Source organism: Marmota flaviventris, chromosome X, assembly GCF_047511675.1.
Source record: "Marmota flaviventris isolate mMarFla1 chromosome X, mMarFla1.hap1, whole genome shotgun sequence".
NCBI lineage: Eukaryota > Metazoa > Chordata > Mammalia > Rodentia > Sciuridae > Marmota > Marmota flaviventris.
This window is the reverse complement of record NC_092518.1, coordinates 94,918,807-94,932,983: the sequence shown is the minus strand read 5'-3', so window position 1 is coordinate 94,932,983 and position 14,177 is coordinate 94,918,807. Positions and strand designations below refer to the sequence as shown.

The 14,177-nt window shown below is 35.3% G+C and overlaps 1 protein-coding gene across 4 annotated transcripts in view; it reads left to right on the top strand.

The window, feature by feature from the left end:
* The window catches only part of Chrdl1 (chordin like 1), a 109,311-nt gene that overhangs the window by 13,820 nt on the left and 81,314 nt on the right, over positions 1 to 14,177 (top strand). For all 4 annotated transcript variants that reach the window (XM_027933009.2, XM_027932991.2, XM_027932999.2 and 1 more), the window contains exons 3-4: positions 7,545 to 7,657; positions 10,624 to 10,717. In XM_027933009.2, coding sequence (XP_027788810.2) covers positions 7,545 to 7,657; positions 10,624 to 10,717 — 207 coding nt within the window. The remainder of the gene's footprint in view (positions 1 to 7,544; positions 7,658 to 10,623; positions 10,718 to 14,177) is intronic.

The following is a 14,177-nucleotide window of genomic DNA, read 5'->3' as shown; positions in this document are numbered from 1 at the left end:
AAAAAAAAACATAGTTTAGAAGGTACTGGTATAATATGTAGAATAAATTCCATTTAACACACGAGGAAAATGCTATTTGTTTTAAAAAGAATGAAAATGAACTTTTAGCTGGGGATGATTTTTGTCTTCTCAACAAGATTTCAAACCCCTTGAGAGCATGAGCATACACTTTATGTTTTGTCACTGACATGGATACAAATGAGAGCAACTAAGAACAGATCAGGGAGGAAGAGCAGGAGGAAAAGATTAACATTGAACAGAGACATGAGGTGGGAGGGAAAGGGAGAGAAAAGGGAAATTGCATGGAAATGGAAGGAGACCCTCATTGTTATACAAAATTACATATAAGAGGTTGTGAGGGGAAAGGGAAAAAATAAAAACAAGGGAGAGAATTAAATTACAGCAGATGGGATAGAGAGAGAAGATGGGAGGGGAGGGAAGGGGGGATAGTAGAGGATTAGGAAAGGTAGCAGAATACAACAGTTACTAATATGGCGTTATGTAAAAAAGTGGATGTGTAACCGATGTGATTCTGCAATCTGTATACGGGGTAAAAATGGGAGTTCATAACCCACTTGAATCTAATGTATGAAATATGATATGTCATGAGCTTTGTAATGTTTTGAACAACCAATAAAAAAGAATATTCAAAAAAAATGTAAAATAATGTCTTTACTCTCTATACCATTTGATGTTGTCTGAGTATGACTTGCCTTCACTACAAACAACACCAGTTCTTTGAAAGGTGATCAAAGTTATATGTCAAAAGTGAAGTGCAAGGATGTTTGAGAAAAGATGAGACAAGAATGTGTGGAAACCCTTCTCAAGTTCTAAAAATGTGTGACCTGTACCTTACCAACTACATAGCAGAAGACACACAATTATATAATGGCCATAATCATTGGTTCTAAAGCCAGACTACTTAGGCTTGAATGCCATTTCCATAGTTGACTCACCATGTCAACTTGGGCAAGTTTCCACATCTCTCTATGCCTCTGATTCCTCATTTGTAAAATTGAGATAATGGGACCAACATTGTAGGATTATTGTGAGAATTTAGTGAATTAATATATGTAAAGCCCTTAGAAAAGAGCCTGGCTCTTAGAAAATGCTTCACGAATATTAGGTGTTTTTTGCTGTTATTTTTATGATCACCATTTTCTTCTTTTTTTTTAAAGAGAGAGAGTGAGAGAGAGAGAGAGAATGAATCTTTTTTTTTTTGTAGATGGACACAACACAATGCCTTTATTTATTTATTTTTTTAATGTGGTGCTGAGAATCTAACCCGAGTCCCGCCCGTGCTGGGCAAGTACTCTACTGCTGAGCCACAATCCCAGCCCCATGATCATTCATTGAGCTCTATTTTCTAGGAATTAATCATTTATCTCCTGGTTTTTGAGTCAAATTTGGAGGAGGAAAATTTATACCATTCAGTTTTCACACTTTGTCTAACAATATTCTTTATAGACTGAATTTGGGGGAAAATTGCACATATTGGTTGAAATTAGTTGTTTGGGTTATCCCTGTTTTTCATGAATAATGGTGTACTCAGACATATTAAAGTGATTTATTTAATATTCAGTGAAATAATCTGTTTTAAAAATATTTCAGAGAAGAGCAACCTGCTTACAAGTAATGAAGAATACCCTTCTTTTGGCATCAGTACATACGGTCTTTTGGGAATCAGCCTTTACTACATGTTAGAATCTTTAACAAGTTGAATGAGAGTTTAAAAAATGTACAAATGCACATGGAATCCACGTTTTATAGCTTATTTTATTTTAATGATTGCTTAGTCTTCCAGAAGTATATATCTTCTATTATCAAATTTCTTCAAGAAAGGAGTACATCATCCAATCATGCAAATCATATAGCTGATAGCAAAGCTCATCAAATTTCATATTTTAAATAGGTAGATCTGATGTCAACCTGAGTGTAGTAATTCAAGCAAGAAAATTAATACAGAAACAAATGCATAATGTTCAGGTTCTGTCCTACTTTGCAATGTGGATTTAATCCTACAAAATAACTTCTAGTTTTCCTCCATTTAAGTATTAGTGGTTCCACAACGGCTGAATGTTCTCTCTGATAAGCGGATGCTGATCCATAATGGGGAGATGTTCATGGGGAGAATGGAGGAACTTTGAATTGGGTAAGGGGGAGGGGCATGGGGGCAGGAAAGATGGTGAAATGAGATAGACATCATTACCCTAGGTACATGTATGATTGCACATATAGTGTGACACTACATTGTATTCAACCATAGAAATGTAAAGTTGTGCTGCAATTGTGTACAATGAATCAGAATGCATTCTGCTGTCATGTATAACTAATTAGAAAAAAATTAAAAATTTAAAAATGCTAAAAAAATAAGAAATAAAATACATTATTGAGAAAGAACTAAAACAAGTATTAGTGATTCCAGACTCATGAAATTATTACTATTTATGCTAGCCTAATAATGCCATTTGAAGGAACCACCTTCATGGATTTGTTTCCAAGTTTACTTAGATTTTTTCTGAAATGTCAAAATAAGTTGTGTATGTGAAATGCAAATAACTTCAGTATTTTTTAATGAGACATTAAATTTATTGATAGACTGTTACTCTCCTCTCTCTGATATGTCAAAGGTAGGGAAAGATGCCACATTTAGACATTAGTCTTGGGAATATCCTGACCATCACTCATCAGATCAAGATGCTGAGATTGTTAAAATATTTAAACTATTTCTTACTCTTACTAGAATATTGTGGAGCAGAAGTCTAGTTTGTGTCTATACAAGAAAGTTATATTTCTCATATTTGGCTGAAAAACACAGAATTTCTGCCTAAAAAGAGTTCTTTAGTTTTCTATGTTCTTTTAGTTAATTAATGAGTTTGAGCACATACTCTTAGGAAATATAGATTAACATAAAATGTTAATATAACAAAATAGTAATACATTATGTTAATAACATAAAATGGTAATATAAAAGGTAGAATAAAATATTTTACTAAAATGAAAATATATTCATCCTTGCTAATAAAAAATATTTGTTCCATCCATTTTCCACATGAAATTGTCAAAAGTTTTTTTTTTTTTTTTTTTTTTGGTACCAGGGGTTGAACTCAGAGGCACTCAATCACTGAGGCACATCCCCAGCCCTATTTTGTGTTTATTTAGAGACAGGGTCTCACTGAGTTGCTTAGCACCTTGCTATTTCTGAGGCCTGCTTTGAACTCACAATCCTCTCAGCCTCCCAGGCCACTGGGATTACATGCATGTGCCACCATGCCTGGATGTCAAAAGTTTTAAGCACTGAAAAATATCTATCTCTGTACACTGTTAATGGGAAGGGAAATTAGCATAGCTTTTGTGGAAGTCAGTTTTGCAATGTAGATTGTGAATTTAAAAGCATCCAAAATCTTTAACTTAAGAAATCTGCTTCTAAGAATTTTTTTATTAAGAATAGCATGGTACTCAAAGATTTATATACAAGGATGTATACACTGTGAAGGTGCAATAATCACAACTATGTGGTAATGGCAAAAGAATAGACATAGGTCAATGGAACATAATTGGGGAGCTCATAAATATACATACACATCATCAACTAATCTTCCACAAAGAGTGAAAGAAATGCAATGGAGCAAGGACAGTCTTTTCAATAGATGTTTCTGGACCAATTATATGTCTGCATCAAAAAATAAATACATAGAATTAGACATAAAACTTACACCCTGGGCATGTGTTTTGGCTCAGTGGTGGAGTGCATGCCTAGCATGTGTGAGGCACTAGTTTTGATCCCCCGTACCACATAAAAATAAATATATAAAAGTAAGATTAAAAAAACCCTTATACCCTTCACAAAAATTTCAAAATGGATCAAAGATCTAAATGTAAAATACAAAGCAGCAAATCTCCTAGGAAGATAATATAGGAGAAAATGTGATTGGGTTTGGGTTTGGCAATGGATTTTTAGATACAACATCACAAGCACAATTCATAAAAGAAAGAATCGATAAACTGGAATTCATTATAATTAAAATTTTATGCTCTGTAAAAGACATCATCAAGAGAATTAAAAGACAAGGCACAGACTGGAAGAAAATGTTTGCAAATGACATCTGATAAAAATGACTCTTACTCAAAAAATATATTAAAATAACGTCTTAAAACTCAATAATAAAAACAAATAACCCATTTATTTAAAAAAGGCCAAAGTCCTTAACAGACTCTATACCAAAGAAGATATATAGTTGACAAATAAGTGTATGAAAAGAATGTTCTACACCATGTACATGTTATCAGGGAAATACAGATTAAAATGTCATACCACTCTACCTATTAAGAATGGCCCAAATCCAAAATACTAACACCACCAAATGCTGTTAAAGATGTGGAGTAACAGGAACTCACACTTATTGTTGATGGGGATGCCAAATGGTCCAGTCACTTTGGTTGACATTTTGGCGGTATCTTACAAAACTAAACATACACTTAACACACTACCTAGTAATAAGAGTTCCTGGTATTTACCCAAAGGAATTGAAAACTTGTATCTATACAAAACCTGTACACGTATGTTTATAGCAGTTATTCATAATTGCCAAAACTTGGATTTAACCAAGATGTCCTTCAGTGAGTGAATGGATAAATAAACTGGCAAATCCAGGCAGTGGAATATTATTCAGTGCAAAAAAGAAATGAACTATTTAAGCCATAGAAAACATACGGGAAATGTAAATGTATATAACTGAGTAAAAGAAGCCAATCTAAAAGTGCTAAATACTGTATGATTCTCCCTATATGACAGTCTAGAAGATGTTCAACTATGGCAATGGTAAAGTGTTCAGTGGTTGCCAGGGTTTGGGGAAAGAATGAGTGCATAGACAAAGAAAAAAGGATGGTGAAATTTAGGGTGGTGGAATTACTTTGCATGATATTGTAATGATGAATACATGTCATTATATATTTATTCAAAACCAATAGAATATGCAATAGCCAGAGTAAACTGCAATATAAACTATAGACTCTTGGTGATAGTTATATGTCAATGTAGATTCATCAATAGAAACATATTTATTGGCATTGAACCCATGATTGCTCCACCACCGAGCTATATCCTCAGTCCTTTTTGTTTTATTTTGAGGCAGGGTCTTGCTAAGTTGTCCAGGCCTCTAAATTGTGATCCTTCTGCAGTAACATCCCCAACTTCTGGGATTAGAGGCATATGCTGATCTTCCTTTTTTATGTAGATCCAAGTTTCTGAAATATGTCATTTTATTCCTTCTGAATAATTTCTACTGACATTCCTTGCAAAACAGATTTTTTTTGCACTTTGATCATGATATACATAGGTGTAGATTTTTTTTTCCATATATATTCTAGTTGGTGTTTGTAAAGCTTCCTAGATCTGTGCTTTGGTGTCTGTCACTGATTTTGGAAAAGTACCAGACATTTTTGCTTCAAATATTCTTTTGTTCCTTTCCTTTATTTCTTTCTCTTCTGGTATCCCTGTTATATATCTGTAAAAGTTTTCTTATTTTCTTTCAGTTTGGGGATGGTATGTTCCTTTTTTCCATTTTATTTTAGTTTTTGGGCTTTCTGTTGGCATTTCTTTAATGTTCCAATCATTTATTCCCATTTTCCAGTGTATAATGATCCTGTCAAAGGCATTGTTTGTTTTTGGTTACAATATCTTTAATTTCTCCAATTTCCTTTTGATTCTTTCTTAGAATTTTCAACTGTTTTCATTACTCTCATATTATTGCATATTGTACACTTTTCTACTAAAATCCTTGTCATATTAATTCTAATTATTTTTAAAGATATTTTTTGCAGTAGCGGGGATTGAATGAAAACATATTATTTTAAAATCCTGGCTTGATCATTCCAAAATATCTGCTATATCTGAATTTGTTTCTGGTGCTTGATTTGTTTGAAAATCAAGTCCTCAGACTCTGTTTTTGGGCTTTTAGTAAGTTTGTAATTTTTGATTGAAAGTTGGACATGATGTATTGGGTAAAAGAAACTGAGGGAATAGGCCTTTAGCATGACATTTTTTTATTAGGGTCACTAGAAGTTAGGCTCTGTTTACTATTTGTAGTAGTAATGATGTAAAACAGGCTAAAATGTGTTTTGCCCTCTTCTTTTTCTCCTTTATTGCCTTTGGAATCCTTAGGTTCTGAAGAAAATGGAAATAAAACTTTGAAAAGTAAATTTCAACCTTTGGCTGGTTGGAAAGATTTATAGAACGTCTTTAAACCAATAAGTGATATGGAGCATTTATCTCAGTATTGTTTTCATTTGATTATTAGTGAGGTTGAATATTTGTTCATATTTATCCTTTGTTTTCATTTCTTATTCCATAAATTGCCAGTTCATGTTCTTAAATAGTTTTTCTATTGAATTTATTGTTCTTTTATTGATTTGAATGATTAAAAATGTTCTAATACTACCTTGTTTATAATTTATTGAAAATATCTTCTCCCAGTTTCTTGTCTATGTGTCTTTTCTTAACTATTTTGATTTCCATAATCAGAGAAATGTATTCTAGAGTGAGGGAAAGCAATATGTTTGCTAAAAGAAGAGTATTGGTTTATTTTGACCTTGTTTCATGAAAATTAAGAGATGGAAGAGGATGGGGTTAGAGGATAAACTGCTTGATTTGGAAATTCAGTTTACCAATCAGTTGTCAATTATTTACATTTACTGGCCACCGTGTGCTAGGCCGTGTGGTGGATAGAGAGTAAAGAATGAATGTTGCCTACTTTTGAGGACTATGATGAAGAAATAAACCATGAAACATAAAACAAGTAACATGGTATATGAGCTCAAGTGTGCTATGCTACAAAGCTGTGGCTGCCCAAATTTCTATTCCAACAAAGGGAAGTGTGTGGTTTGAATTAATTGGGAGTTGTTCATGCAAAAGGCGGTCTATAAGCTGAATGGGAGCAGGGACTATCTATAAAAATTTTTGCTCTTTGTTTTGTCCCTAGCACTTAGCACAGTGCTTGACAAACAGTAAATGCTCAAATACTTGTTTAATGATTGGATGATGTTAGCATGTGTGGTCAAGGCCATTTACAGAGACCTAACACAAATTGTGTAATCCACTGCTTCTATACTATCACTAAGCAGCTTTTAGAATGTTCTGATACATCCACATTGCAGACATTAACTTGCATTCCCAAAGCAAGGGGAACATTAACTTTAAAAAAAAATGGACACACAACATGCTACCTTTTCTTACCTTTATATCAGAACAGTAGTTAAGATTTAAGACTCAGACAAATCTTGGTTTGAGTCTCCTTTCAGTTACTGATAATATGCTTCTTGATTATCCTCATCTATAAAAGAAAGACTATTGGTAGTATTTACTTTATGGGTCATTGCAAGAATTCAATAAAACACCAAGCCAGTAGTACGGTTCTATTGATATTTGGTATGCTTTTTCTCCTGATGTATATTTATTAAAATGGATGGAATATATGATTGATTTTAGATTTTGTGACTTGGTTCATGTTTACTAACAAGTATTTTCTCTATCTCCTTTCTCACAGATTCAGAGACATATTGTGTGTTTCAAGACAAGAAGTACAGAGTGGGTGAGAAATGGCATCCTTACCTGGAACCTTATGGTTTGGTTTACTGTGTGAACTGCATCTGCTCAGAGGTACAATCCCATATGACTCAAAATTTCCCAGTTTGTTCTTTAGCAATGCTCAGATGGCCAGACAGTATAGGTGATAAAGGCTTAAACCAAACGAAGAAAGAGCCAGGAACAGTGTTGCCTGCTTGGAAGGCTGAAGCAGGATGCCTCAGCATATTAGTGAGGCCCTAAGTAACTTACTGTCAGATTTTTCAAAAACGGGGCTGGGATTGTAGCTCAGTGGTAAAGTACCCCTGAGTTCAATCCCTAGTCCCCCCCCCCAAAAAAAAAAGAAAGAAAGAAAGAAAAGAAAAAGGAAAAAGAAATGAAGCAGATTGCAAGGAAAAAAAAATCTGTTTTTTTTCCTGTACTGCTTTTTGGCTTGATTTGTATGGGATCTCTGAATAATTGCTATAGACAGGTATCTATGGTCTTTTAGACTAATGATATAGAGCATGGTGGTAGAAAGCAGAAGAGCTTATATTAGAAAAAAGCTCAATATAATCTCTGGATTATAAGACATAATATTTTTTGGAAACTATTTCCAAGCCTTGCCTTAAGAGAGGAGATTAGGACAGATTATATACTAGTTCATTGGGAGAGTATATTTTATGTAGTCTCAGCTAATAACTTTAATTAAGACTGAGGCTGAGGTACCTTGGCCTGTATCTTGTGAAGATTAGAATTCTCTTGCCCTGGCCTTGGCTTCTATCACATCACTTAAACAGGCATTTGGAAAGTTTAAATGCCATCTTTGTAATAAATTAAGCAGGTAGTTTCACCTTCTTTCCATGGTCTTTACTCAAGATCACAGCCACGGTCTATCTTCCTGAATAAGCTTCTATCATTGTAGTAGGCCAGGGATTTTCAGTGTCTGCACTTTTGACATTTATGGATAGATATTTTGTGGCGGGGTCTGTCATATGCATTGTAGGATGTTTAGCAGCACCTCTGCTGTGGATCCACTTAATGTCAGTAGCGCAAATCCCAGTTGTGATAACCAAAAAAGTCTCAGACATAGTCAAATTTCCTGGGGAGTAAAATCACCCTTGGGGGAGGACTTGTGCATGAAGCAAATTAGGAAAGGAAGCTTTGCACTAGATCTTAAGGATTGAGAATTTTGATCATATGGAAAAAAAATTCAAGACCGTTCTCTTACTGTCTTACTTGAGGACTTGTTTAAGGAATGAAATTCCTCCCACTTGCCGAGCTAGAGCAGGAACACTCACATGCAAGCTTAGCATTTTTTTTCTTCCATTTAACAGAAATTCGGGCTTTCCAAGCCTAGTCCTTTCACCCATTTAAAAAATTTTTTTTAATTTTTAATTTTTTTAAATTTTAATGTTTTATATGACAACAGAATGTATTCCAATTCATATTACACATATAGAGCACAATTTTCATATCTCTGGTTGTACACTAAACAATTTTAAGGATGCAGAAACCTGACCTTCAAGTAATATTAGGAGATATTAGAAGCAATGGGTTCTAGATTTAAGACAAATAAAGTTTCTGACCCTGGCTCTGCCACTAGTGAGCCATGTTGTTTCGAACAAGTTACCTAACTTCTCTGAGATTCCCTCAGCTTCCTCTTCTTTAAAATAAGATAATGATATTACCTATTTCATGAGGCTGTGGCAAGGATTAAAATCACTAATTCATTTAAATCACTTAAAACAACGTTCGGTCATGATAAACATCTAAGAAACAATAACTGCTGTTGCCATCACCGTCATCATAATTATCATTGTAGTTATTATTATTATTATTAAACGGTTAACCCTAGAACACGATTCAGTACACAGCATTAAGGATCAGTTTAGATCTCACCTGGAAAGTGTGCCTTTGGTGTGCTTTGATGATCTCACCTCCAGATGATATGACCAGTCTCTGAGAAGTGTGGTGCATAAGAAGCTTCTGTGGTGTTTCCAAATGTAACGTTCCAAGGATTTATTGTAGAAAGCACACAATAAAGGAAAATAGGTTGTGGTAAAGTGATTACAATTTGTATAAAAGAAGTCTGCCCTTTTAAATGGATAGGGCATGTATTAAATAGAGTACCTGGGGACTGATTAACTGCCTGGTTTGTCATAATTTTATCAGATTCTTGACCCAACACATTGGAGATAGACAGCTAACCCTTGGGGGCCAAGGCTTTGATGTCTGCAAGGCAGTGAAAATGTTAATAGGATCCCAATGCCAGAAGCTGATGCACTAGGCATCTTCTCTCCATGCTCTTCACTACCCTTTTCTCTACAACAGCCTTACAGATACAAGTAGCCCTTGCTTCAAATGAATTATGGATGGGAAATGTAAATGTGAAATGTATTTTGAAAGTCTTTCTTTGTTCTAGCAATGGCTGAGAGCTGTCGGAGTTTGGGATCATGTAATTGTAAGTCAGGCAGAGACCCAGTTGCCCCACCCAGGCATAATACATAATCAGCTCAATTCCTAACTCTAGCTTGTTCTCAGAAAACATTCTGGCTGCAAAGGGAAATGAGAATTGTCACTCTGCCTACTGGACCAAGGCAGGCTTACATAGAATCCAAAATCCATGTGTTAGGGATACTTTCTTGCCCAGGGGAGGGTAACAACTCGAGGGACCCATTGCTCATCATTCTTTCCCTTAAATGGCATTGGATAGGTGATTATGAAATCAGAGTGGGATCTTAGAAAAGACATGCAGCTAGAGAATTAGGGAAGGGTAGAAATGCCCAGAGCCAGACCAGAAGAAGCTTCCCACAATTAATGGTAGTCTTTGAAAACTGGAGCAGTAGTGATCCAGCCTTAGAAAAACATGCCGGTAAGCTATCAACCAACCCAGAAGAGGTGCTAGTGATGAGAAAGGAAAGAAAATGCTGATTGCATTCAGCTTCTTGGGAATGTTATTCATTGTCTGGGTGAGTCCCTGCATGACTGTTTTCCAAACTGGCATGATCCCAGTGACCTTTGAAAGATATTTATTCTTTCTTGGTGCCTCCTTCTTTCAGAATGGGAATGTGCTTTGCAGCCGAGTCAGATGTCCAAATCTTCATTGCCTCTCTCCTGTGCATATCCCTCATCTGTGCTGCCCTCGCTGTCCAGGTAAACCAGTTTGCTTCTTCTATTCCCATCTGTGGTTCTCCTTCCTCCCTCTTCACCCAGTTCAACCCATCTCCCCTAAGTTCCCCAGAAGGGAAACTGCCAGACAGAAATAACAGTAGGACACTTTTAGGCAGCCCAAACTGGCCCCTAAATACTGTTTATAGCCCAAGCGGGACACATTCTAAGCTCTAATAAGTTATTGGGTACCCAGTAACAAATTTTTATTGGGCTTTTAATCATTTGAAGGGGGATATCAACTGGGGGAAGGGAATCGTGGCTCAGAGATTTTCTGTCATAAACAGCCTCTTCCTGCCATGGGCAGCAGGCACCAGGGGAGTTGCAGCATTGCAGCAATTAGTGCTGGAATTGCATCCAAGCATAGCTTCGAAATGATGAGGGGCTGTTCATAAATCAAAGGAGCTGAGCCAGTGAGGTTTATGACAGTATAAAGCTGCCTGCCTGTTGAATAGTCACCTCCTCCACATTGCATGGTTATTAAGTACACGCTGTTAAGAGCAACTCTGGGGGGAGCCAGGCAGAGACTTTTTTCACAAGACCATTAGGACCACTACTTTCATGATTTGTGGTTAGGGTGTTTTTCTGAGGCAGGGACTCCGTCAATGACACTGTTCATGTCTGACTGGAGCCTGGTTCCCACACCAAAGGCGTGGAAGCATGGAAAGATTCAGAGAATGTCTGTGCTCCCAACAGCAGTCCTAGGAAAGCTATGTGACAGTCTTCGGATCTGTGAAGTAGAAGCCTTGTCATCCTGTAAGTCAATTCTGTTTCCCTCTAGGACAAAAGTTCTTGATTCTGGGTTCTTGGGTGGACTTTAAGGAGTCAGAGAATGCTTTAAAATTGTTGGCAGTTTTGGTGTAACTATGTACAGATGAAAATTCTTTTAGAGATGATCGATCCATAGCTTTATTGGTATCCCTAGTTTGGCATTGTTATTGCTATTTCTTTATAAATTATACTTTTCTGCATCAGTGAATACACTCTGATGAACACAGGCAATTCTTCCCCTGATGGGAAAGATCTTACCAGGTCACAGGTTTATCCTTCTGAGTATTGGTGATAATAGTACATGCTTCAAGATATGAGAGATTGATTTGGCATATGATGAATCAGAAAACTGTTTTTTTTGGAATAAATTCCTACATGAGGCTTACTATTTTTGTATATGATTATTTGTTTCTGCTTAAGCTGGATTATAAGGGTGTGATATATGAGAGGCTCTGGTAAATGGGAGTAATATTTCTGATAAAATGACTACTCTGGGGTTGTTATTTTTTTTAACCTTCCATGCAACCTGTCAACTTGCTTTATAAAAGCTTTCTTTCCTAGAATTCTCCAAAAGTGGTCTAATACTATAGGAAACTATCTAAACCACTATGGCATGGCCATGACACAGAACCTAGTAAAGCATAAACTAGAGTATGGCTGTCACCTACCCCAATTGCCTGGGAAGCAGATGGTAGGAAGCAAGTATTGAGAAATAAAGGAAAGTATAGGCCAGCAATTATTTGAAGCAAAAAAAAAAAAATGTTCAAAGAACTGAGCATATAAATGTTTATAGCAGTGCAATTCACAATAGCCAAGTTATGGAACTAGCCTATGTGCCTGTAAATAGATGAATGGCTAAAGAATATGTGGTATATATATACATAATGAAGTTTTACTCAGCCATAAGGAAGAATGAAATTATGAGATTTACAGGAAAATGAGTGAAAATGGAGAACATCATGCTAAGTGAAATAAACCAGACTCAGAACGTCTAAGGTTGAATGTTTTCTTTCATATATAGAAGCTAGGGAGAAATGGGAAATAAAAAGGGGGATACTATGAAAATAGATGGGAGAACAATGCAGTAAGGGAAGAGAATCAGGAGGAGAGAAGGGTAGGAATTATGGGATTAAATTGGTCAAATTATGCTATGTGCATGTATAAAAACATCATGATGTGGGCTGGGGCTATAGCTCAGTGGTAGAGTGCTTGCCTAGCATGTGTGAGGCACTGGGTTCTATCCTTAGCCCCACATAAAAATAAATAAATAAAATAAAGGCATAAACAAACAAAAACACATCATGATGAATCCCATTATTGTGTATAGTTGTATTGCTCAATAAAAACCATAAAAATTGAGGTCCTAAATCCCAGAGGACAGGAAATGGAAAGAATTGAACATCATTTTCTTTTAAGACTTAAAAATCTCATTTTACAGAGTATACAAACAAGCTTTCTTTTTTGTTTTCCTTCTTGCTCTTGCAGCTCACTTCCTTGTCAGTTCATTGTACTTCTTATTAACTATGCAAGATCTTTCTAAGGATAATAGTGCTAAAGTTCTGTAATCCTTATATGCAAAAATGTCTTGAGTTTTGAATGATAATCGGGCATGTTCATTTTCCCTCAGTACTTTGAAGATATTAGTAAATGATTTGTTGACTTCTTTTGTTTGTTAATAAAAGTCTACTATTCGATTGTACTTTTTGGTAGGTCTTTTTGTTTTCTTTGTCTAGCTTTTCATATTTTCTCTTTTTTCTTTCTTTGTTGCACATGGTGAGATGTGTAGATATGTGATTTATGTTTGTTTAGCCAGCTCTGCATATGATGTTTTTCAGTCAAAGTACTTAATTTCCTCTTCAATTTGCCGTCATTATTTTGGTAAACATTCCCTTTTCACTTTCTATCTTTTTTTCTTATTCTCAAAGTTTTATTTTATGCTTTGTATCTCATTTAATTTGTCTTCTATGTCTCTTAATAGTTCCTTTATTTTTCTGTCTCGGTATACTTAATGTTATTACTTCAACTCTATACTCCAATTCATGTATTTTTTCATGTATACTATTTAGTTCATCTATTGGGTTTTTCTGTTTATTTTATATTCAATAAATATATTTTTCTCCACTTTTACAAATTATTTTAAAAATATCTACTAGTTGTTCTTCTGTAATTCCACATTATTTTGGGGATCTTTTTTTTTTTATTTCTTCATAGTATTTTAAATGCATTTAATGTGTACTTCATATCATTCTAATATCTTTATTTATTTAGATGTAAATTCTGAACCTTTTTGTGTTTCTTGGAAACCCTTCTTAGTTCTGAATTTTTTCTTAATTTTCTAGTTTTTGTTTAAAAGCTCATATCTCTGGGAGTTGTGTCTTACATAAGCACTTCCTTCTTTCTAGAATTGTTGTTTCTGACTTTGTGGCTCACTTAGCTCTAAACCAGGTTATGTATTAGTGTCCCAGCTTGTGTTCCTCATACCTAGGTGATCTGTTTCCACCTGTTTTCTTGTGCAGTGCTACTCGCTAATAACGAAGATCTTGGACTGGTACCTCAGGTACAACTGCCTACTTTGGACAATCAGTGTGCTTTAGGATACAACTTTGGGTGGGCAGAACTATGTCAACCCCTTATTACATATGAGAAGTGTGACCCTGTTACCCAGCTACATAAG